Source organism: Tachysurus fulvidraco, chromosome 11 (genome assembly GCF_022655615.1).
Source record: "Tachysurus fulvidraco isolate hzauxx_2018 chromosome 11, HZAU_PFXX_2.0, whole genome shotgun sequence".
Classification (NCBI taxonomy): domain Eukaryota; kingdom Metazoa; phylum Chordata; class Actinopteri; order Siluriformes; family Bagridae; genus Tachysurus; species Tachysurus fulvidraco.
In genome coordinates, this window is record NC_062528.1 from 21,520,332 (window position 1) to 21,545,260 (window position 24,929).

The 24,929-nt window shown below is 39.2% G+C and overlaps 4 protein-coding genes across 6 annotated transcripts in view; 2 read left to right on the forward strand and 2 right to left on the reverse strand.

The window, feature by feature from the left end:
- Positions 1-24,929, reverse strand: part of LOC113645130 (tripartite motif-containing protein 16-like) — a 664,889-nt gene that overhangs the window by 538,484 nt on the left and 101,476 nt on the right. The gene's annotated exons all lie outside the window — the stretch shown is intronic.
- Positions 366-8,979, forward strand: LOC113648625 (E3 ubiquitin/ISG15 ligase TRIM25-like). Of its 3 annotated transcripts, XM_047820374.1 has the most exons (7): positions 366-1,002; positions 1,527-1,622; positions 5,855-5,859; positions 6,313-6,541; positions 6,707-6,866; positions 7,220-7,279; positions 7,393-8,979. In XM_047820374.1, exons 1-7 carry the CDS (start codon positions 412-414, stop codon positions 7,926-7,928), a joined length of 1,677 nt encoding a protein of 558 aa, XP_047676330.1. In that variant the 5' UTR covers positions 366-411; the 3' UTR covers positions 7,929-8,979. The 3 variants fall into 3 exon arrangements, with proteins under 3 accessions (XP_047676330.1, XP_027011688.2, XP_047676331.1); XM_027155887.2 differs by lacking the exon at positions 5,855-5,859 and having other exon boundaries at positions 6,308-6,541; XM_047820375.1 differs by lacking the exon at positions 5,855-5,859 and having other exon boundaries at positions 6,320-6,541.
- Positions 10,925-15,121, forward strand: LOC113648631 (tripartite motif-containing protein 16-like). Its single transcript, XM_027155894.2, has 6 exons — positions 10,925-11,557; positions 13,141-13,236; positions 13,338-13,571; positions 13,764-13,923; positions 14,155-14,214; positions 14,293-15,121. Exons 1-6 carry the CDS (start codon positions 10,961-10,963, stop codon positions 14,823-14,825), a joined length of 1,680 nt encoding a protein of 559 aa, XP_027011695.2. The 5' UTR covers positions 10,925-10,960; the 3' UTR covers positions 14,826-15,121.
- Positions 18,204-24,929, reverse strand: part of LOC113648628 (CD63 antigen-like) — an 8,704-nt gene continuing 1,978 nt past the window's right edge. The window contains exons 4-9 of the mRNA XM_027155891.2: positions 24,161-24,235; positions 23,971-24,066; positions 22,598-22,732; positions 21,852-21,917; positions 21,675-21,758; positions 18,204-21,583 (exon numbers count right to left, since the gene is read on the reverse strand). Coding sequence (XP_027011692.1) covers positions 21,461-21,583; positions 21,675-21,758; positions 21,852-21,917; positions 22,598-22,732; positions 23,971-24,066; positions 24,161-24,235 — 579 coding nt within the window. The 3' untranslated portion in view covers positions 18,204-21,460. The remainder of the gene's footprint in view (positions 21,584-21,674; positions 21,759-21,851; positions 21,918-22,597; positions 22,733-23,970; positions 24,067-24,160; positions 24,236-24,929) is intronic.

Consider the following 24,929-nt stretch of genomic DNA (forward strand, 5'->3'; position numbering starts at 1 on the left):
TTCTTTTTTTAATCCTTTCTTGTTAAGCTTTTAGAGCCATAGAGCTGCTTCACAGTAATGTCTGTACTGACTGCCTTCTGAAGTAACTTTAGTCTTTTGTGGATTCTTTCTGTTATTTAAATTTCATTTAAAAGTTTTTTTAATGAATGTGTTCCTTTTTAAAGTATACTTTTATATACACAAGAAAGATATTTGTAAAAATCAGACTTAAATTGATCAGATTCTAAATCACAGACTTTTTACATTAAAACCTTGTGCTACACTTGGCCTTTAAATCCTGGACCCATTTCATTAAATCCACGCCCACTCTTTGTCATAATATAACCACAGATCCAGGAAGTTCATGTCAGAGAAAACGAAACTCAGAATATCAGTTCTCACTCTCTCTCTCTTTGTCTCTCGTGCAGGAAAATGGCAGAGGCCAGTATTTCAGTTGATCAGGATCAGTTCAGCTGTCCAGTGTGTCTGGATCTTCTGAATGATCCAGTGACTACTCCCTGTGGTCACAGTTTCTGTAAAGTGTGTATTAATGGTTGCTGGGATCAGGAGGACGTAAAGGGTGTCTACAGCTGTCCTCAGTGTAGAGAGACTTTCACTCCAAGACCTGTTCTACGCAGGAACAACATGCTGACTGAAGTGGTGGAGAAACTGAAGAAGACTGAACACCAAACTGCTTCTCCTGCTCACTGTTATGCTGGACCTGGAGATGTGGAGTGTGATTCCTGCACAGGGAGAAAACACAAAGCCGTCAAGTCCTGTCTGGTTTGTCAGGCCTCCTTTTGTGAAGATCATCTTAAACCTCACTATCAGTCTCCTGCCTTTAAGAAGCACAAGTTAGTTGAAGCCTGTGCAGAGCTCCAAGAGAAGATCTGCTCTGAACATGACAAACTGATGGAGATCTACTGTCGTACTGACCAAAGATTCATCTGTTACTTGTGTACGATGGATCAACACAAAGGTCATGATACAGTTTCAGCTAAAGCAGAAAGAACTAAAAAACAGGTGAGATACGAAAACCACTGTTTTACAGCATTTTTTTTTTACATTGTTGCTTTTTAACTTTTTTTAATCAGTTATTGGAAAGAAAATGATACTTCATTTGTTTGTCTTATGTTTATGAAAATGATTGAAGTAACTGAATTTTGTATTCCATTAATCTTTATATTATTTTTTATAATAACCTTTTGTTCTATGTTTATGTTATGTAAAGCTGCTTTGAGACAATGTCAATTGTAAAAAGCGCTATACAAATAAACTTGAATTGAATTTTGTTACATGAATCATTTTATTACATGGGATTTTGCCTTATATTAAAAGAGATGTTTGTGAACGCAGCCAGTCCCAAGCCTCAAATAGGAAGCGTGAGTCAGGAAGGGTATCCGGTGTAAAGACATCCAGCCTCAAATAGGAAGTGTGAGTCAGGAAGGGTATCGGTGTAAAGACATCCAGAGATTATAACTACAGAGAACACGGACATGCTGATTTCCAAATGCAGAAATAGTGAAATGTGTTTTATTTGGTTTCAGAATGAGATAAAAGAAGAGCAGATAAAATCCCAGCAGAGGATCCAGGAGAAGCAGAAGAAGGTGCAGGAGCTGAAACAGACTGTGGGCATTATTAAGGTGAGGAGTGAGTCTATTTTGTGGCACTGTTACAGCTCATTGAATCAATGATTAATTTCTCCGGAAAAATTATTAATCTAAATTGTTTCATGTAAAAAAAAGAAAAGAAAAGAAAAGCAAGGGAAGTGTTTAAACGATATAAAGAATTGCTTTTTTTTATATATTACAAATAAATTCTAATATGGCCTGGACAGATTTGTTGTTACCTCTCGAAAAGACCATAAATAATTGGATTATAGTGATATTTCAAAAAATTTCTTGAATTAGTATCACAACTGTCTTCAATCTTAGGGTCAGTGATTTCAGTCTATTTAAATGGAGAAAAGCAGTCACTATTCCTTTAATAGCAGTGTGTGCATCACACCGAACATAGAGCAGAGAATGCAAATGATGGAGCTGCCTGAGGAGCTCAGAAGGAAAATTCTAGTCAAACATTAAAAAGGTAAAGGCTTGATGTTCCTGTGACTACAGCTGAAAATAATTTTAGGCAGTTAAAGGTCTGTGCGATTGTAGCCAACTTCCCTGTCCAGAAGGATGGTGGGAATGGTAGACAAAGAGCCCAGGAGCTTCCACTGTTTAAAGAAAATCATAAAAAATCCAGACTGGAATTTGCTAACATGCATACTGACAAACTACTGAATGGAAAGATGAGACAAAACTGAAACTAACTGGCAAGTCACTCTGTTAACAGATGATAAAATTAAGCTTTTAAAGAAAAGGACACCTTACCTACTGTGAAACATGGTGGAGGTGTGGCAGTCATAAGAGACGAAGAGAAGATGATGGGGTGTGCGGCTTTGTTTGCTACGAGAAAATCCTACTAACTGCACCAGATCGTGGCAATAGCACAACGGAACAAAATGACAGTTAACCCGATTCTATACCTCAGTTAGTAGTAGTCCGACTGCAACACCCCAGGGGTTTCACCCAGAGAACTATTAACTGTATCCCAACAAGGATATTAGGTCACGAAATCCCATTACTGTTAAAAAGATGGCAGATGAGATGTGTCAGTCCACATACCTGGAATTTCAGCAGTTGTTCAGTTTAATACCGGAGCACACCGAAGGAGAACAAGCCACCCAAATGGGCAAAAGTGAAGCTAGGATGGCACAAACAGATCATAGAATGTTTCACACAAGAAACAATGTGCAAAACTGCTAACTGCACACACCTGCAGTAACTGCCAGCCAAACAAACAGACAACCCGGATGTTTCGCATCCCAGCTATTATCAATCGGCTTTTAAATAGGAAGTGTACCCTGCTAATTGGTGAACGCAACTGTCAATCATTCATCCACTTAATTCCGTTACAGAGGCTTGGAGACATCCTGCTCCTTCAACCGAATGAATCAGAATCAGAATCAGCTTTATTGCCAGGCATGTTTTCACATGCAAGGAATTTGTTTTAGTGACAGAAGCTCCACAGGTATACATAGTACAAATGTGCAAGTGTGAAATGTGCAATTAGGTGTTGTGTGTTCCATGGTGTTAATTGTTCATCAAATGAATTGCTTAAGGGAAAACCTTTTCCCATGTCTGGTCGTTCTGGTGCTCAGGGCTCTGTAGCGTCGACCAGATGGCAACAGTTCAAAGAGGGAGTGTGCTGGATGTGAGGGGTCCAGAGGGATTGACTTTGCCTTTTTGCTCACTCTGGAGAAGTACAGGTCTTGGAGAGTGGGGAGAGTTGTGCCAATGATTCGCTCAGCAGTCTGGACTACCCTCTGTAGTCTTCTGAGGTCGAATTTGGTGGCTGAGCTGAACCAAACAGACACTGAGGTGCAGAGGATGGATTCGATGATTGCAGTGTAAAGCTGTTTCAACAGATCCTGTGGCAGGTTGAACTTCTTCAGCTGACGAAGGAAGTACAACCTCTGCTGAGCCTTTTTCACAATGGAGTCTATGTGAATGTCCAACTTCAGGTCCTGGGAGATTGTGGTTCCCAGGAATCTGAATGACTCCACTGCTGTGACAATTCTGTCCATGATGGTTAGTGGGGGAAGAGCAGTGGGGTTTCTCCTGAAGTACACTATCATCTCCACTGTCTTGAGCGTGTTCAGCTCCAGGTTGTTAAGACTGCACCAGACAGCCAGCCGCTCAACCTCCAGTCTGTAAGCAGACTCGTCACCATCCTGGATGAGGCCGATCAGTGTGGTGTCGTCTGCAAACTTCAGGAGCTTGACAGAGGGGTCATTAGAAGTGCAGTTATTCATGTACAGGGTGAAGGGCAGTGGGGAGAGGACTCAGCCCTGGGGGCACACCAGTGCTGATGGTGCGGGTGCTAGATTTGAGTTTTCCCAGTCGCACTAGCTGCTGCCTGTCTGTCAGAAAGCTGGTGATCCACTGACAGACAGAGGAGGGCATGGAGAGCTGGGTTAATTCGGACTGAAGGAGTGATGGGATGATGGTGTTGAAAGCAGAGCTGAAGTCCACAAACAGGATCCTCACATAAGTCCCTGGTCTGTCCAGATGCTGCAGAACACAATGCAGTCCCATATTGACCGCATCATTCACAGACCTGTTTGCTCTGTAGGCAAACTGCAGAGGGTCCAGTAAGGGTCCAGTAATGTCCTTCAGATAAGCCAGAACCAGTCTTTCAAATGATTTCATGACCACAGATGTTAGAGCCACAGGTCTGTAGTCATTAAGTCCGGTAATTTGGGGTTTCTTTGGGACAGGGATGATGGTGGAGCTTTTGAAGCATGAGGGTACTTCACACAGCTCCAGTGACATGTTGAATATCCGCATGAAGATGGGGGCCAGCTGATCAGCACAGGCTTTCAGACAGGCTGGTGAAACGTTGTCTGGGCCTGGAGCCTTTCTTCTCTTGATCTTCCTGAAGACCTGACACACATCATCTTCACTGAACTGAATTGAAGGTGTGACTGATTCTGAGGTTACAGAAGGTGAGAATTGGCCTTTTTCAACCCTGCAGTAGAACTCATTCAGGTCATCTGCCAGTTGTTGATTCACCACAGTGCTGGGGGATGGTGTCGTGTAGTTGGTGATGGCTTTCAGACCTTTCCACACTGAAGCTGAGTCATTTGAGGAAAACTGAATCCGTAATTTTTCGGAATAATTCCTCTTTGCCACTCTGATCTCCTTTTCCAGTGTGTATGTGACCTGTTTGTACAAGACTCTATCACCAGTTCTGTGAGCATCCACTTCGGCCTGACGGAGCTGGCTGAGTTTCACAGTGAACCATGGCTTGTCATTGTTGTAGGCTAAGTGAGTCCTGGTGGGAATGCACAATTCCTCACAAAAACTGATGTATCATGTTACAGTCTCTGTGAGCTCGTCCAGGTCGGAGGCAGCAGCTTCAAAAACAGTCCAATCCATGAGAGCGAAACAGGCTTGTAAATCCTGCTCTGCTTCCTTAGTCCATCTTTTTACAGTCCTTAATACAGGTTTAGCTGTTTTTAGTTTCTGCCTGTAGGTCGGTATCAGATGAACTAAACAGTGATCAGAGAGTCCCCACGGGGGACATATCTTTATTAAAGTCCCCAAGAATTATTACTACAGAGCCCGGGTGTTGTTGCTCACTCACTGTGATCATATCAGTGAGTGTCTGTAAGGCCGAGCTCATGTGCGCTTCCTGAGGGATGTAAACACTCACCAGAATGAACGAGCAAAACTCCCGTGGCAAATAGAACAGTTTGCAGTTAATGAAGAGTGTTTCAAGATCTGCACATCTTCTTTAACACAGTTACATCAGAACACCCTCTTTCATTGATGTAAAAACACGCCCTGCTACCGCGAGATTTCCCCGTTGATTCTGCATCGCGGTCCGCTCTAAAGAGCTGAAAGCCCAGCAGACTTAACGGGCTGTCCGGAATGGAGTCGTTCAGCCAGGTTTCCGTGAAACAGAGAGCAGCAGAGTTAGAAAAATCCTTATTTTTCTGGGTGATCAGAAGGAGTTCGTCCATTTTGTTGGATAGAGAGCGGAGATCCGCCAGATGGATGCTAGGCAGCGGTGTTCTTAAACCGCGCTTTCTGAGTTCCACTAGCGCGCTGGCGCACTTTCCCCGTCTGCGCGCAGCTCCGCAAACTACGATATTCAACAAAACGTCAGAATATTCAAAAACTGGAAAAATATGCCGAATGTTCAGCAGTTCATCTCGGGTGAAACTGATTTTCTTGACAAAGAACAGGAAAAACTAACAAAAACAAAACAAACACTGCGGAGCTAAGCACTGAGGCTGCCATTCGTGGCGCCATCCTGAATCTTGAAGACATGAAACATGCAGATAAATGCACCCAAGAATGCCGTATCACAAAATTTACTATTCTAAAGTGAGCCCTGATTTAAATCAGATTGAACATCTATGGAAACAGCTGAAACAAGCAAGTTTCGTGAAGCCATCCTTTAAACCTGAGACAGCTGGAGTAGTTTGCTCAGGAAGTGTGAGAAAAACTTCCTGTGTATTAATGAGTGCTACAGAAATTGCTTGTTTGCAGTGATTGCCTCTAAAGGTTGTGCAATACAGCATTATATTAAGGGTACTATTGAGCTCATTTAGAATTATATTAAATATAGAATGCTGAACAATGATGAACTGCTGACAATTATTTTTGTCAGGCTCAAGTTCTTTGAAAGAAAATTGTGGATTCAACTTTTTTCTAGTAAGGGAACCAATAATGTCTGATCATTTATTGGAGCTCTGGTTGTGTGCATGTTTTAAAAGATGCATTCACAGGCAGCAGTAGATGATAGTGAGAGGATCTTTACTGAGATGATCAGCTCCATGGAGAAAAAGCGCTCAGAGGTGACGAAGCTCATCAGAGCTCAGGAGAAAGCTGAAGTGAGTCGAGCTGGACGACTCCTGAATCAACTGGAGCAGGAGATTGCTGATCTTAAGAGGAGAGTCACTGAGCTGGAGCAGCTTTCACACACACATGATGACATCCACTTCCTCCAGGTAACACTCATTGACTCATGTACAAATTTCCTTCTAAAAGCTAATTACAACAAGAAATGTTCCTGTCTGAGATCACAAGTGTGTCTTTGTTCTGATTCAGTCTGAGATTCATTCGTTCCTCTCGTCCACTTTTCTCCTTCTCTATGATGTGTTTCCTCTCTGTAGAATTTCCCGTCTCTCGGTGTTTCTCCTGGATGTGACGACTCACCCAGCTTCACTGTCAATCAACATCTCTCATTTGATAAAGTGATGAAATCTCTCTCAGGTCTGAAAATCCAAGTCCAGGAAATCTGTGAGGAGGAATTCAACAAAATCCAACCACAAGGTAAGAGATTTTCCTGCTGGATGTATTAATTTGCTCTGCAGCTGGTAAAAAGAAAATAAGACTAAGCAGTAGTCAGACTAACTTTAACCTTGTACATTAATGGAGATCAAACTTTGGGGTTGTTTAATTTTCTGAAGGTCTTGACCTGTATCTACATGATTTTGTGTATTGCAATGCCACCACAATTGGCTGATTGACTAATTGTATGAATGATTAGGTGTACACCTAACAAAGTGGTCATTAAGCATATATTGTAGGACACTAAAGTTAAACCACTGACACCACTAAAGCCTATGTGGCATCTAATTTTATAATTTCATACTTAACTGTTTACAACTTTTACATGTCCACAGCTGCAGCTGTTCAGGTGATCTTACCCTCAGTTCTAAAAAGCAGAGAAGATTTTTTGCAGTGTAGGTATAAAACACAAATATACACATGGACACACTTTAATAAATACTTTTAGAGACGAAAAGGAGAGAAAATGTTAAATTAACATCTAACTGTGAGCGTTTTATCATTTTAGATTTCTGTTATCTGACTCTGAATCCCAACACAGCAAATCGTCAACTCGTTCTATCTGAGAAGAACAGAGTGGTGACACGCAATAGAACATGTCAGCAATACTCTGATCATCCAGAGAGATTTGACTCCTGGATTCAGGTGTTGTGTAAAGAGAGTGTGTGTGGACGCTGTTACTGGGAGGTGGAGAGGAGCAGTGATGTTGTGTCCATATCAGTCTCGTATAAAGAGATCAACAGAAAAGGAGGGGGTGATGAGAATTTGTTTGGGCGCAACAGTCAGTCCTGGAGTCTGGAGTGTTCTTCTTCCTCTGTCTCTTTCTGGCACAACAACATTGAGACTAAACTCCAAGGTCCATCATCCTCCAGAATAGGAGTGTATGTGGATCACAGTGCAGGAACTCTGTCCTTCTACAGCGTCTCTGACACCATGAGGCTCCTCCACAGAGTCCACACCACATTCACTAAGCCGCTATACGCTGGATTCTGGCTCATTCGTTGGAACTCAATTGTGAAGTTATGTGATCCAACTGGAATGTAAAAAAAGAGAAAAAATAGTGTAATGTAGAATTTTTCTATAAAAAAAAGTTCATGCAAAGCATTTCATGCAAAGCAGAATGCAAAAATAATTCTATAATTAAAAGGAGCATGAACAAACTTTTTTTTTTTTAAATAACTATAAACAAACTACAAATACATACAAATATATATCAATAGCCTAAGCTCAGGAATTGTTTTAGGATTCGAGTCAGGACTGTCTCAAGGCACAAATCTGAGGAAGATACTTGTCGTCTCAGAGGCACAAATCTGAGGAAGAGACCCAGACCCTCTGCAGCTTTGTAGGTGTCACATTAGCCTCCATAATTTTCAAACAAAGGATTTTTGAAACCATCCAGATACAAAAGTCCAAACCACGCATCCATATCCTGCAATTCTTTCACGCCAAACTGTTTGAATCCCTCTGGTCTAATGAAACTAAAATTATCTTTGGTCAAAATGACAAGCATTCGGTCTGTAACAAACTAGGAACGATCATCAGATGGTCAAGTCCAACTCTCCTGTGAAGCCTGGTGGAGGCATTATCTTGTTTGGAGATGTTTTTCAGCTGCAGGAGATACACATAAAATTTAGCTTTCAACATGAAAATGACCCAAAACAAATGAAGATAAAGTGTTAAGACACTGTGTGTTTTTTTTTTAGTGGTCCAGCAAGAACCTGGACATGAATCCAATATAGTATCTCTGGTGACACCTGGAAACAAAGTGAAAAAATAAGTGTTATACAGTATATGTGTAAAAGTAGGACATGCAGTACGTTTTGTAAATAATACTAATGCTACTATTCAACTGTCTTCTTCTTACTAATCCATTTTAATTTAGGTGGATTAGTATTTCAAACCTTAATAATGCTGCTACTTCTGTCCAGCCTGCCATTTTGTTACTGCTGAACTATATAATGTGTTGTTGTTGTTGTTGTAGTATTAAAAAGTCTATTAACAACAAAGACAAACACAGTATCATTTCAATATACACATAATATTAAAAAGCCTTTTTGTATTTTTATAAATTACTCTCATAAATGCCTAGATCAAATATGTCCAATAAAAAAAGAAAGAAAGAAAGCCTCTCTCTCTCTTTCTCTCCCTCTCTCTGTGTGTGTGTGTGTGTGTGTGTGTGTGTGTGTGTGTGTGTGTGTGTGTGTGTGTGTGTGTGTGTGTTTATTGCAGTTGATGAATTTGGAAAACCAAATAGTTTGCTTGTTTAATTAATTAGTTAATAACAATTCAGAAGATTAAAATGATTTTCAGTAGAGGCTAATGCTACACAGCTAGCTGCCACAAGCTAACCTGACAGGATAATTATGTCATTGGGAAAAGCTAAAAACAAACTGTTAAAGTAACGCTTAAATTTAATCTAAATAAGTTGTTTACAAAGAAACATATAATGACATCTTTATTTTAAAAAAATCGAAATAAAAATTCAAAATAAAAAGCTCTTACAAAGCACTAATATCCTTTTGAGTTTTCTCTGAGGTAATTTGTAGCGATGTGTCGTTTGTGAATGAGTCGATTCGTTGAATCGGTTTATTGAATCGACTCTTTTGCTGGTTGAACATGTGCGAATTTCGGCTGTATTAAAAACAATTGATATTCAGTAGGGTTAATATGGTGTCTGGGGTAAACGATGGGGGCAATCTATAAATTTTCGTTTTTAGAAGTGTTTAGTAAAAATGTGTGCAAAATGAAATGGTTGATATAGAAGAGTAATAAAAAGTAAAGTAGCAGGGCTCTCAAGTTTTGAAGACAGTCAATAGTGACACCCCCCACCCAAACACAACAATTGGCCGACCCTTTTTGCCACCTTCTCTGGGCCAGCATCCAACAACCTGGAGTTTTTAGGGGGCTTTTCTCTCGTGGCGAATGAGAGAATGCTTAGTTGCTTTTTAGTTGACATCTTTGAAAGACAGATGCAATGATTTATGCATCAAATCCATCAAAGTCCAGGATATCAAATATGACATGATTTTAAAAGTGACCTATAACATCGACTATGCAATACATTTTAATTTATTTAGTGCTAATAAAATTATTAAGCCTATTTGGAGAGAGATGTTTAACGTGACAAAATGTCAGTCATCGTGTGATAACAAAAATATAACTAGGCCTAAACCAGTGGTTCTCAAACTTTTACGGCGTGCCTTGTAGACAGTGCATCCCTTCTCGCCCCCACAAAATAAAATTTATGACATAAAACATTCCAAAAATTAATATTTGAATTAAACAAAACATATTAAACTATATAATGTAGTGCTGTTGATTAGTAGCCTTATTTTTCTGAGATTTACTAATTATTGATATTGATATAATATCAAAACTAAATATTGATATGATAAATTCATTATTTTATAAAATGTCATAAAGCCGGGGCCCCGCAGGCACTATCTCAGGGCCCCCAGTTTGAGAACCACTGGTCTAGACTACTTGTTCTGAGCAGGTGTTGTCAGTGAACAGGCTGTAAAACTGTTGGCTTTAGTTGATGCTGATTATCTAGGAAACTTTCATGACTTACTCTGTGCTCAAAGTGATGCTCGCAGCTCCGGTGGTTTTCATTTTTATTTAAAACAAAAAAGCAGAATTCAGGAATCTGTTGACACTGAAACAAAAGGAACATGTGAACACTAGACTACTGCAGTGCAATGTATATGACACATGGAAGGTCTGACATCATCACTGAACTCAGATGGATAAAGCAATCTATATATGAACAGGTGATTAGCATGTAGGAATTTAGTAACTAGCAAATGTGTTGCATTTATTTTTAAAATCTGCAATTTACTAATACTTGGCATTTTTCTAGCCAGTGGATTATCTAAAGGCACTTCATGCTCCAGTCCAGTAGGTGGCGGTAAATGACATAAAACCGAGGAAGACGGCGGTGTGCTTCATTTCTCGCTCCTACACACACACACACACACACACACACACACACACACACACACACACACACACACACACACACACACACACACACACACACACACACACACCAACCAACGTTGTGTCCATGCAGGAAAATGGCTGATGCTAATATTTCAGTAGATGAGTTGTCAGTAGATGAGTTCCTCTGTCCAGTGTGTCTGGGTCTCCTGAAGCATCCTGTAACGACGTCCTGTGGTCACAGTTACTGTAAGGAGTGTATTAATCACTTCTGGGATGATGAAAATCAGAAGGGAGTCTACAGCTGTCCTCAGTGTAGAGAGACTTTCATTCCAAGACCTGTTCTACGCAGGAACAACATGCTGGCTGAAGTGGTGGAGAAACTGAAGAAGACTGAACTCCAAGCTGCTTCTGCTCACTGTTACGCTGGACCTGGAGATGTGGAGTGTGATTCCTGCACTGGGAGAAAACACAAAGCCGTCAAGTCCTGTCTGGTTTGTTTAGCCTCTTATTGTGAAGATCATCTTAAACCTCACTATCAGTCTCCTGCCTTTAAGAAGCACAAGTTAGTTGAAGCCTGTGCAGAGCTCCAAGAGAAGATCTGCTCTGAACATGACAAACTGATGGAGATCTACTGTCGTACTGACCAAAGCCTCATCTGTTACTTGTGTACGATGGAAGAACACAAAGGTCATGATACAGTTTCAGCTAAAACAGAAAGAGCTGTAAAACAAGTGAGAACTGCTACTTTACTTTGTTATAAGACCCCAATGGTGTTTAAGGGGTGTTTCGGGGTGTTTAAAGGTGCCCTTCCACACAAAACCGTTTTTACTTGTATTTTTTGATATGTGTTAGGTCCATATGTGTTTGTGTTGTGTCGTGAATTTGAAAACGAACTGTTACCTCCCCTGTCAGTTCTAGCCACTGAAAAGAAATAAGGGGAGAAATCAGGTCAATTAGAAAAGCTGCTCAGAGTGACGTAGAAATGATCGAGCTCATTACTATTCATGAGCTCTCCCACTTGTGACCGCGCCCACAGAATTCGTGTAGCTCAGTGAGTTTCCTATACAGCAAGCATACTGAACGTCAGCGGGCTTGTGAAGAAGCCATTCTGCCGCAATTCCAGGTGATTGTAAACAAATTTCCTCTAGCAAAGGCTACTTATTGCGCTGTTTGAATGAACAGTCATGCTCTCATATCCTAGCGGTTAGCCAATCGGAGCCAAGCAGCAAAGCTCATTTGAATATTCATGAGAACTGGCGCAAATCGAGCTGAGTTCCTGCAGGCTTTCTATACCACACTAGAATGGCTTGAAACAAGTTAACCAAGGCATTTTTTTCTACAGAAAATGTTAGAGTCCATGGTAAACGTCAGACATGACCACAGAAGTAATGAAATACGTGTGGCAGGGCATCTTTAATGCATGGAGAAATTCTGAAAAGAGAAAAAAAAAACTTTTTCAAAGAGTGACTGGTGAAACTTATTTAAATGTATAAATAATTCTCATTAACCATAATCCTTGAATTTACGTAACTAGCTGACACAGTATTTTTTTATTACACTAATATGCAATATTATATTTGCATCATCTATTTATTTATTTATTTATTTATTTATTTATTTATTTATTTATTTATTAGCTAGCTCTGGGCATTTAAAAACACTGACTTGTGTCTGATACTGAATGAGCGATGTATGACTACACATATTGTGTATCCAGTAGAATGATCTACAGGTAAGAAGTAAGAACTTTATCTCTTAGAACGTGGAAAAAAGTGTATTTCGACACTGATATTGACTTCATTTACATGCGTTCATAAAAAAATGCCCTAAGAGAGCAAGTGATATCAGGTGATATGTGATGTGAGCCTAGTGTATGTTGCTAAGTTCCATAAAATGCAAGTGGATATGATGTAGGTTACATGACCAAAGATATTTGGACACCGGACTATGGGACCTATGTCTTTGTTGATCATCTGATTCCAAGTGCATTGCATTAATCTAGGTTGGTTCCCTCATTTGCAGTTCTAATAAGCTTCACTCTTCAGTGAAGGCTTTCCACTAGATATTGGAGCATGGCTGTGTGGATTTGTGTTCATTAAGCTACACTAGCATCAGTGAGGAGGTCTGGGGTTGAGTGAGCTTTCAGGTGGAGGTGCTTTGTGTGCTGTGGCATTGTGATGCTGCCTTCCCCGTGATGAAAACCCAGTAAATGCAACAACGAACAGCATTAACACCAGATTGCTAAACACATCACAAATATGGATATGCTGATCTCCTGATGCAGAAATAATGAGGTGTTTTATTTGGTCTTTAGAATCAGTTAAAAGAGGAACAGGTGAAATTCCAGCAGAGCATCCAGACGAATCAGAAGAAGATGGAGGAGCTGAAACAGACTGTGGACCTTATTAAAGTGAGCAGGAAATACACACACACTCAGACTTGTGTGGATGGTATAAGGTCACTGTAAGGTAGAGTTGCTTTTTAAACAGTATTCTGTGTGTGTCCTTACAGATGCGTTCACAGGCAGCAGTAGATAGCAGTGAGAGGATCTTTAATGAGCTGATCAGCTCCATGGAGAAAAAGCGCTCGGAGGTGTCGGAGCTGATCAGAGCTCAGGAGGAAGCTGACTTGAGTCGAGCTGAACGACTCCTGAATCGACTGGAGCAGGAGATTACTGATCTTAAGAGGAGAGTCACTGAGATGGAGCAGCTTTCACACACACACGATGACATCCACTTCCTCCAGGTAACACTCACTGTCTGATCTACAGAGGGCGCTGTTCCTCACAAAGTTTCATCCTAAAAGCTCATTACAGCAACAAGAAATGTTCCTGTCTGATTCAGTCATCACAAGTGTGTCTTTGTTCTGATTCAGTCTGAGATTCATTCGTTCCTCTCGTCCACTTTTCTCCTTCTCTATGATGTTTCCTCTCTGTAGAGTTTCCCGTCTCTCTGTGTTTCTCCTGGATGTGACGACTCACCCAGCTTCACTGTCAATCAACATCTCACATTCGATAAAGTGAGGAAATTTCTCTCGGATCTGAAAAAACGATTTGAGCAAATCTGTGAGAAGGAATTCAACAAAATCAGACCACAAGGTGAACAAACAAATATTTATTCATCATCACAACAGAAGTAAGCAGGAGCAAGTCCGTATAGTGTTGTGTTAGCATTACACTTGTAAATTAAATGAAAATGAAAAATTTAGCAGACAAAAAATGTCAGTGGAACTTTATCATAAAGCCACAAACTCTTACGTTTTTGAAGAAAATAATTGTTGATTAATTAATGATAAAATCTGTTAACTGATATTTTGTCTGTCTCCACAGCTGCAGCATTTGAGATGATTACACTGTCAGAACCAAAGTCCAGAGAAGATTTTATGCAGTGTAGGTGTAAAACACACAAACACACACTTATTATACTGTATATCCTTAGATTCTAACCTCTGGATAATTCATTTTTAGATTTCTGTCCTCTGACAATGGATCCCAACACGGCACATCAGCAACTCCTCCTTTCTGAGCAGAACACCGCGGTGTCATTTAGTACCACACGACAGGGATACCCTGATCATCCAGACAGATTTCACTCCAGGCCTCAAGTATTGAGTAAGGAGAGTATATGTGGACGCTGTTACTGGGAGGTGGGCTGGTCCAGCGATGTCGGTGTGTCTATATCGGTTTCTTATAAAGACATCAGTAGGAAAGGCGAGTTTAATGAGTGTGCGTTTGGATATAATAGTCAGTCCTGGAATCTGGGCTGCTATTTTCATTCCTTTTATTTTCAGCACAATGAAAAAAAAAACGAGCTTCAGAGTCCAATACCTTCTAAAATAGGAGTGTATGTAGATCACGCCGCAGGACTTCTGTCCTTCTACAGAGTCTCTGACAAGATGAGTCTTCTCCACAGGGTCCACACCACTTTCAATAAGCCTCTTTACGCCGGGTTTAATGTCGTTCACGATGACTCCATTATAAGGTTGTATGGTCCAAAATGAAATGTGAATGTTTGCAGAGAGAAACTGCTTCGTGTTGCTGGATCTTGGTGCAGCTCTTAACACCACAGACACTAAATCACAGTAATGATCCAGACAGTTTATGCTGGAACAAGTCTCTCTTTCTGCAACGTGTCTTTATTGATCGTTCTCCTTTTGGTAAAGTGTTGACTACTCTGTGTATACAAATATAATTTATGATTATACAAATAAAAATGACATTAAAATCAAATAAATTTTTCACATTCTGTATTAAAGAATCCTGTGTAAGAAATAAAAAAATGTGGTAGTGAAAATAAGACGATGATGTTGATCTTAATGAAGAACAAGACGTTTATTCCATCATAGCAGTGACAGGATACATGACGTACTTTGGGTTCGTCGGAGTCAATAAGAACCCCGAGCAAATCCTGCTCAAGCGTTATAGCGTTACAGTTTTCCCTTTTGGTAATTTAAATGAAGTTCCACTTTGAATGTGTATTGAGTGTAAGAACTGAATGTCTCCCAAATGGCTGGGCTACACCTTGTTGTCTAGTCGATTGTCTTTAAATGTTAATCGTGGTCATGTACACCTTGTCTTGTTATTGTTACAATTGTTATCAGTCAAATGGTCACTTTAAATGGTAATCACGGTCACGTAGACCCTTTGTCCGCGGTGATCCTTGATGTCCTGCTGCTGTTCCCATATTTATAATTGAATCAAGTTTATACGTTTAGAGTCCTAAACGTATTACCTTATGATATTTCTTAGGAAAGAGCTCTTTTAGATGTGTACCTTGGAGTGGAATTTGGGTACAATTTCTGTAATTTCTTACACCCGTTACTGCTGCCATCACACAAGATGAAATGATTGTTTGATTGTTTAGCTATTAATTTATTTAATCTATTAAATGTTAATGTTTTGTCTAAACAAAATATTACTATCATTTTGTCATTAGACATCGTGAGGTTTGAAATGTTCTTTTGTTTTTTTTCACACAGAGAAAATTGGAACATTTTAAATCAAATTCCACACAAATTTTCTATGCATGTCTTATGCTGTGGAATATACAGCAACTTTTTTTCACCTTTATCCAGATTTATGGAAGAGCTTCAGAGTCTTGATGTAAAACATGTCTTATACATCGTATAAACAAAGGGCATGATTTTGTGAAGTCATTTTTAGCATTAATTTAAGAATATTAACAAGTAAGCCAAGCAACACGAACCTATACATTAAGATGAAAGAAATGTAAAAATGGAGGATGGGCCTGTCTGTCTGTCTGTCTGTCTGTCTGTCTGTCTGTCTGTCTTCCTGCTGGTCTGTCTGTCTGTCTGCTTGCTGGTTTGTCTTTCTGCTGGTCTGTCTGTCTGTCTGCTTCTCTGTCTGTCTGTCTGCTGGTCTGTCTGCTTGTAAGTCTGTCTGCCTGCTGGTCTGTCTGTCTCTCTGTCTGTCTGCTGGTCTCTCTGTCTTTCTGCTTGTCTGTCTGTCTGTCTGCCTGCTGGTCTGTCTGTCTCTCTGTCTGCCTGCTGGTCTGTCTGTCTGTCTGTCTGCCTGCTGGTCTGTCTGTCTGTCTGTCTGTCTGCCTGCTGGTCTGTCTGTCTGTCTGCCTGCTGGTCTGTCTGTCTGCCTGCTGGTCTGTCTGTCGGTCTGTCTGCTTGCTGGTCTTCAATCTGTAAACAGATGAAAGCTGATCTATAAATCTTTGTCATCTTTGCATTGAAGCCATTGCATCTTTTAACTCTGTGCGACACTTAAGATCCATTTCTTCGTCTGAGACTTGAAACTATTTTAAAATGGCATTTATTAGGAATTTCACTAAAATCATTTAGAAGGCGTTTAACGTTTCAGGCCTCTGGGCACGTTAGCTTTTATGGAGTTTTGTGGGTGTCAATAAAGTTAGATGAGCTGATTGCACTTTATGGCTGATCAACATACAGTTCAAACAAACACATTTTTATAAGATTTTAGTGTTTTTGTGTGGACGTTTAACAACTTTACTAAAATAAATTAACTGTGATTTTTATATCTACATGTAAAATGTTTACATTTTGTACTCACATGACTGTAACAACAGTTTAAACTGGATAGATATGGAGGCTGTAATAAGTAGAAAATTAAGTTGACACATTTTTAATAAAAAAAAAGATAAAGATGTGCACTTAGTTACACACTCAAAGGTGCAATTTTTATCATTTTGAAAATATATTAGACTTTTCAGTAGATCTATAAAGCAATATGGTTTCCAATATGGTTGTAAACCCATAATGATCATGAAGCATTTATCAAGCAAGAAACCAATTAGTTGTGTTCTAAACGCACAACCACAACATTTGATATTTACGAATTTTTAAGTTCAACCTTAACAGCTGCAGTGTTGTCTTTAAAAGGAAGACCAGACCTTTGGAATCTGAGACACTTCACAAATTTCTTCCAATCGGCCAGGAATTCTGGGATGCATTTTTGTTAATAATGAGAAGCAGATGTCCACATTTGAGGCTCATCCTCATCTTAAGTTATTTTAATGCTTCTGTTGAAGTCTACCTTCTAAAGGAAAGAGTAGAGATATTGCTTAGGACTTTAAACGTTAACCCTTAACCCAGAAAATCTAGAAGGAAAAGAGGTTTTGGGTAAAGATACAAATGTGATGAGGGAAATGCTTTCAACGGATCTGGACACTTAAATACGTGAAATGTAAAAAATATAAAAGATCAGGGGTGGCTCAAGTGTTTAAGGCTCAGGATTAAAGCCCCAGTACTGCCATACTGCCACTGATGGGCCCTTGAGAAAGGCCCTTAACCATTTCTGCTCCACGGTGCTGTATCGTGGCTGACCCTGCACTTTAACCCCAACCTCCAAAACTGGGATATGTAAAGAAAGAATTTCACTCTGCTGTAATGTAGATGTGACAAAATAAAGGCTTCCGTTCCAATCTTCTTCTGAATACATCATCTCATCTTATAAACATTATTAACTTCCTTGAAAATATTCAAAAAGATTCTACGGTTTTGATGGCACCTCTTTCCAAACTGTAGGAAATATGGATTAGGTGACAACTAAAGGTTTTTAAAGGTGAAATGTTCAAATATGAGCTCTACATGACTTTAAACTGGGGCATGGTTTTTAGTGTCAGAGGGTTGGTGAGAATTTTGCATTATCTGCTAGTCTTCTGGGAGGTTTATGTAAATGTGCAGTCTTTAGAGATTATACAGAATCATGCAGGGAAAAAAATCTAGTGAGCAGTAGTTATTTTCCAGAGCAGAAGCAGGATGGCCCAACTCGTACAAGGTGACCAGGAGGCCCTGGTCAATCAATGTTGCAGCTGTGGTGAGCAGAAACGCATCTCAGAGCACACAAACCTTGAAGAGCATGGACAACATACAACAGCAATCTTCAACTCCTTATTTATTACTAACTTTTATTTTTTTCTTATAGCTCATGTTCAATTCCGCTACAAATAATAAACAAAAATATTAACACAGATCACCAGTTTTTGGTGAATTAATGTGGAAATAAAATAAAAACAATGGAATGTGCAATGCTAGGTGATGACATGATAATCCCTCCAGGATTGTGTGATTTTTCTAACTGCAGAAATGAATACAAAATCATGCAAGCTCCATGATATCGTGAGGATCATGTAATGTAAAAAAAAAAAAAAAAAAAGATTTTCTGCAGATTTGAGACATGAGTACAGCTCTCACAGAAAGACATATCAGATGAAGGGATGGACCGATCCGATATTTTAGATCGTTATCGGTGCCGATCCAAGCATTTTAAGTGGATCGGGTATCGGTGGTCATGGGTATCGCACTTTTCAGCGCGCCGCCAGTGGAATCCATTCCGCTTGAGGAATGCCCTAATAAATTAAACTCCATTCCACTTTTTACCTACAGCATTCTGCCTCCTAAAATCCATGGGCGTCAGAACCATTATATATATGTGTGTGGGACAGGATACGCCCACTTTTTATTTACTTCCGACGCCCATGTCCGTGGTGGTTGAAAAATGTCAATTAACTAACTATTGCTTGAACTTATAAGAAAAATACACTTATATATTAAACTACATTAATGTAAATAAATATAATAAATTTTACAGGAAATATGTTGCACAACCGCAGACAGCAAGTCTGACAGCAAGTTTAGCAGACGCCCTTTCCATTTACCTCAGCGTTAAACATGTCGCTCATTTGGGTGCAAGGTTCACTGTTTAATACATTTTACATCGTGTTTCAAGAGTTTTAATATAAGATTCACATTAAAATTTTGCCTTTTCTTCAGAAAATAATTTAATTTAATAATTGCAGTATATATTTAGATGGTTATACCACAAACTGTTAAAAGTTCTGTTTGCAACTGCATTAATCCTTTTTTAAGGTTTCTTGTGTTTTTATTTTTTATCCAGTAATAAGTGCATTTTTGTATTTCTTTACCAAAAACAAATAAATCTTAATAACTAAACCAGTTGTTTGCATTCTTTAGTTTTAAAGGTAGAAAAGAACACAGGTATCGGATCAGATCAGTATCGGCCGATACTGGCAAACTCAGGTATCGGATCGGAAGAGAAAACGTGGTATCGGTACATCCCTAATCAGATGTGCCTCAGTTTGAGGAGTTTAAAAGAATAATCGTCTGTTTGTGATTTTTCGTGTTTTTCGGCAAAAAACAAATAGTACAAAAAAACACACTTTAAAAAATGGCAGCTGCAAGTTCAAGCATTTTGGGCTGCAACAAAAACTTCTGCAGGGTTGGATAGCAGTCGCTCTGCTGTTCTATGGATGTTTGGACCATTTCATATCCGATTCTATCAGAAATTGAATACAAAAGGTCTTTATATCTGACGGTTGTTTAATGAACCACCACCACAGGTCACATGGTTTTGCTTTTTACAGTATACACTTAAAGCAACATCATATCATATGCTTTCTATTTGAATAAAAAAAAGAAAAAAGTGATAGATACAGTACAGTAGATTGTACAATAATGTGCCTTTCGGTGCAGATCTTTTACACTGCGGTACATATGTATACTGTGTATGTCAAATTTAACATCAATAATGTTTTCCCTCAAAAGTCAGTAAGTAAAACATTTAATTATAGAGCAGCTGTATATTTTTCTGAATAGTAGTTGAATAGTGAACAGTAGCAGACATGAAGGTGATTACTACTTTACAGTCTGTTCTGTTTAAAGTAAATGTTTAAACCTCATAACGTCACACTTCACTTTCCTGTCCAGCCGATCCCACAGACAACATTCCTTCCATCTGAACTGTTTCCATATATGGCCAAAGTATCCCAACTGGACCTTGGTTCATGTTATTTGCTAGTTAAGGAGCACATTTTCCATGACTTATAAATAAATATTTTTTAAATTATAACAGATAATGGGATAAAGAAAGGACGCGGACTTGTAACAAAAGAATTTGATTAGAATTATTTCTTCAAAGTGTTTTAAATATTCCATGTGACCGAATCTGTAGTCTAAAAATAAATAAATAAATAATGTACTTACTATATACCTCTTCTTCATTATTTAATTTAATTATTAATACTTACAGACAATTGACGAGCTCCAACTGATATTTTAGAGAATATCAATAGAATATTTAGCAAAAAAGTTACGTTTAACAATAAATCATAGGATTTATTTTATAGTTTTGCTGAAATAATCATTTTAAGTAAAAAGGATTTTGTCCTGTTGTATAAATGCCTGATATTTTTATGTGTGTTTTTAAATGAGCTGTATTTTATTTGTATTGTCTAAAAGATATTCTGTAATGAATTAATGAATTAAATGACGTGACTCTTGTTCTAAAAATAAGCCACTATTAATAATTAGACTGAGGACACTATGCATTAATATTACTTCTGATCTGATTTATTTTAGTATTAAATTCCAAAACTGATGATTAAAACTGGTTAACAGTTGTCTAGTTCAACCACAATGCCATTTGACAGTTTACCTATCGTGAGACCAACGCAGCAGAGCTGTAATCATTCGGTTCGTCTACCTTGCTCCTCTGAAGAGTTCAGGTAACAAGGCTGCGGTTTTCATGCTAATACTGACACTCTCCATCAAAGCCATCTGTGTCAAGCTTGACATGCCTTTGCTACGTACATTAGATAAGCCAAGTTGGTTGGGTTTGTTCATAATGTCAAATAAGACTAGGAAACATTAGCTCTTTGTTTATAAGACTATTATTTGATCCCAATTATTCAGGATTATGTCTGTGACTAGCAACGATGTCAGCTTGTAAATAACCAATTTTGGACCAGTAATTACAGAATTAACTCTGATTACCTTATGGTTACCTCTGTATAAGACATGCTATTAATCTGGAACAATTACAAATTATTTTCTCAATGTTTCTAATTAACCTTTAAAATCGATTTAAATTTATTACACAGTATTCTAGAGATCATACCGTTTTCCTTCGTGTTTGATTTGCACCTACTATTATGAGGATTTCCAGCTTTTAAAGATGTAAAAGAGATATTTGCTATATTTTGCTATATATCTGCTATAAAACCAGTACATACAGCACGAGGCATCTGTTGCTAGCGAAAACAACATGAATAAACCTGCGGATGATACGTGATAACGTGATACATTACAGGAAGCACAGACGCTGAGGAAAGACATCTTTATGAGGTGTTTCAGGCCTTTTTGTGTGGCTGGAGTTCATACTTCGTTCTGTCTTCGTCATTCGAGATGCCTGCGATTGACGAGCGCTCGTTGATTTTATTCCACAGGAGCAGTGACACGATCACGGCAGCCAGCTGATAACAGAGAGAAATCAATTCAAGTTTAGCAAATAATTCTGCAATTACCTAAAATTGATTTTTATTTATACAATAATATCAGTCTCACCATAACAGTTGCTAAAGTAAAGACTATTCCAAGCATGATCCTTAAGGCATTCTTCACATGTCTCATTAAGATCAGGCCACAATTCTGAAGAGGTCAAACAAAAAAACTTCTTAAATTAACTTCTTTTTTTTTTGGTGAGTTGAATGAGAAGCTGCAAAAATGCCTTTGACCTCTTACCGTCTTATAAACGTAGCGCAGTGAACTCTGAGCTGTCTTCCAGTCATCTTCTGCTTTTTTGTTCGACTGCATAAAGAAAGCAGCGTCATTCAGAAGTCTGGCCTTCGTCAGCTGCGGTTCTTAAACTCAAACACTAAATAGTCTGACGTTTTCTCCACTGCTGATACATCAGATCCAATTAATTATCAAGCACTTCATCGGTTGTCCAAAAGAAAAACATGAACAACTACTAAATGTACGCTTCAGAGTCATACATTTCCAGGAAAAAATAACATTATACCACATATCTACAACCTAAAAATATAAAAATTATACTATTTATTTTGGGGTCATGGGAAGCGCGGTGGCTTAGTGGTTAGCACGTTCACCTCACACCTTAAGGGTTGGGGGTTCGATTCCCGCCTCTGCCTTGTGTGTGGAGTTTGCATGTTCTCCCCCTGCCTCGGGGGTTTCCTCCGGGTACTCCGGTTTCCTCCCCCGGTCCAAAGACATGCATGGTAGGTTGATTGGCATCTCTGGAAAATTGTCTGTAGTGTGTGTGTGTGTGTGTGTGCCCTGTGATGGGTTGGCACTCCGTCCAGGGTGTATCCTGCCTTGATGCCCGATGACGCCTGAGATAGGCACAGGCTCCCCGTGACAAGAGAAGTTCGGATAAGCGGTAGAAAATGAATGAATGAATGAATTTTGGGGTCATGCTTTTCCCTACAACGTGGCATTACAGAGTTTTGTTTCATGTGAAATCATACCTGACTGCTCCGATAATTTTGCACATTGACATTTACACATCTGGCTTCTTGGTCTGAGTAGTTCTGAGGACAGTCACATGAAGAAGGTATCTGATATTTCCAGTCGGTATAATCTATCAGACCACAGCACCTAGCCTGTGGACAAAAAAAAGAAAGAGAAAGTGTTACGTTGCTTAAAGTTTACACAAGTGCAAATGAATCAGTGTTAAAGGTGGGGTCTCAGATTTTTGAGAAATGCTCCAGAAAACTGAGTCGGCCAAAAACTAAACAAAAAACAAAACAAACGTGTAGCCAATGAGCAGAAAGGGGCGTGTCTTGTCAATATGGGCGGAGAGAGTGTTCGGTGCGCATGTGACAGAACAGCGAAGAAAGACTTACGATAAGGACAAGAAGTAGGACGTGTTAATATAGGATCAGCTTTCCAGCGCTGGAGAGAACTGAAGGAGCAGGAAGTTGGCCACATATTCACAGGTTGGAGTTTCCCGAGTCAATAACTCCTGAGCTAAACGCTGTTACTACACAAATAACACCTCTTTTCTATCGTAGTAATGTAGAGAGGCAGCTACAACCGCGTTTTGTGTAGTAACAGCGTTTAGCTCAGGAGTTATCGACTCGGGAAACTCCGACCTGTGAATATGTGGCCGACTTTACTTAAGACGCCGAGGCGCTTTTTTCCTTCTCTATAGGTGAGTAACGTCGGTTTTGCTTTGTTACACAGAACTAATATATGCCTTTGACCTTTACATCATTATGCTTGTGTGGCATTTTTGCTTGTTTGTTTATCTGCAATCGTATTGTTCTTCCCTTCAGCTATGATAAAGACACATTTCTTTCCATTAGTTGCCTGGGTTACGTATGTATGTGTGGGCGGAGCTATCGATACAGGGGTGGGACCCGTTTGGGTTAGGGGCGTGTTTCTTTTGGTGATTTTATGTCAACATTGGCTTTCAAACATCGGAGACCCCACCTTTAAACAAAACAACAACAGATTTGAACCAAAGTAAGGAGATAAAAAATTATGAAAAACAAATAGTTTTATTTAGCAGCTTCGATCAGCCAGTCACATGGCGGCAGCACAATGAATAAATTTGAGCAGATGCAGGTTGAGAGCTTCAGGTAATGTTCACATTAAACATCAGAATGAAGAAAACGGTTTATGAATTTACAGTCTACATCAGGAATCTGACTGTCTTCTGCTGCTGTAGACCTTCTGAGTTATGGGATCACATGAGTGTGTGAGCATGTGTAGCAGATCTGGAGCCATCTTTCCCCAAGTCTGATGTTTGATGTGAACTTTAACTAAAGCTCTTGACTGGATACTTACACAAATCTCTAAGATGTACAATGTACAGAATTAGTAACCAAAGTATTACCTCCTCTTGTAGTTTGTTGAGCTCACGATGGAAGACTTCATCCGTATTATAAAGTGAGGTCATGTTTCCAAAACTATCTTCAATTTTCTTCTCCACCTGATTGAACAACAGCAAAACACCATGAAGATAACACAAAAAGATATGACATAAAAAGAATACGGTGAACATCTTTACGGTCTTGGGAGCATACCTGTGGCTGTGCGAGGATGGCTACGATTATCAGGGCCAAGAGAGTGATGAATTCAATAGTCATGAAAATGGTGTACTGTAGAGAGAGAGAGAGAGAGAGAGAGAGAGAGAGAGAGAGAGAGAGAGAGAGAGATGCTCAAACAATTGCTACAGGAAAATCGAACATTTTTGGGTGCAGTAATAACAAATATACCTCTTTGAAATCCTGGAGCGACTGAACATGGACTATAAAGAAGAAGAAACCTTTATAATTGCCACACACACATTACAGCACAGTGGAATTGTTTTCTTCATATATTCCAGCTTTAAAAGTTAGTGCCAGAGCACTGGGGCAGCTGTAGTACAGCACCCTGGGGCAGAGAGGGTTAAGGGCCTTGCTCAGGTGCCCAACAGTGGCAGCTTGGCTTTAACCCCAACGTTCTGATTAACAACCAATATATTGTTATACACTTGATTTTTTTCTCGTCGTACAATCCTACATGATGTTGATTCATTATGTTCCCAAAGTTAAATAAATACTCCATCGTTACTCCTACATTTAATTCAGCATTAATATTTTAAATATGATTCTTTAATTTTTTTTTTTTTATGTGATCACATGTAATTTTACTTCTCATTTCCACAGGACATAAACATAATATTAAGAGTTTTTTTTTTATAAACTTGGATGAACCGCTTCAACAAAACGACTACAGCGCTGTGAAAGTGTCTGTTTCTGATTACTGAGAAGTTGATCATTTTCTGTAACCGCAGCTTTGTCTGTAGTGCTA

Excerpts from the sequence above, each read along its gene's own strand:
- LOC113648625 (XM_047820374.1), top strand. The coding sequence starts at position 412 with ATGGCAGAGGCCAGTATTTCAGTTGATCAGGATCAGTTCAGCTGTCCA. Across the intron at positions 6,542-6,706 it reads ATGACATCCACTTCCTCCAG|AATTTCCCGTCTCTCGGTGT; the intron begins GTAACACTCATT and ends TCCTCTCTGTAG. Across the intron at positions 6,867-7,219 it reads CAACAAAATCCAACCACAAG|CTGCAGCTGTTCAGGTGATC; the intron begins GTAAGAGATTTT and ends ACATGTCCACAG.
- LOC113648631 (XM_027155894.2), top strand. The coding sequence starts at position 10,961 with ATGGCTGATGCTAATATTTCAGTAGATGAGTTGTCAGTAGATGAGTTC. Across the intron at positions 11,558-13,140 it reads CAGAAAGAGCTGTAAAACAA|AATCAGTTAAAAGAGGAACA; the intron begins GTGAGAACTGCT and ends TTTGGTCTTTAG. Across the intron at positions 13,572-13,763 it reads ATGACATCCACTTCCTCCAG|AGTTTCCCGTCTCTCTGTGT; the intron begins GTAACACTCACT and ends TCCTCTCTGTAG.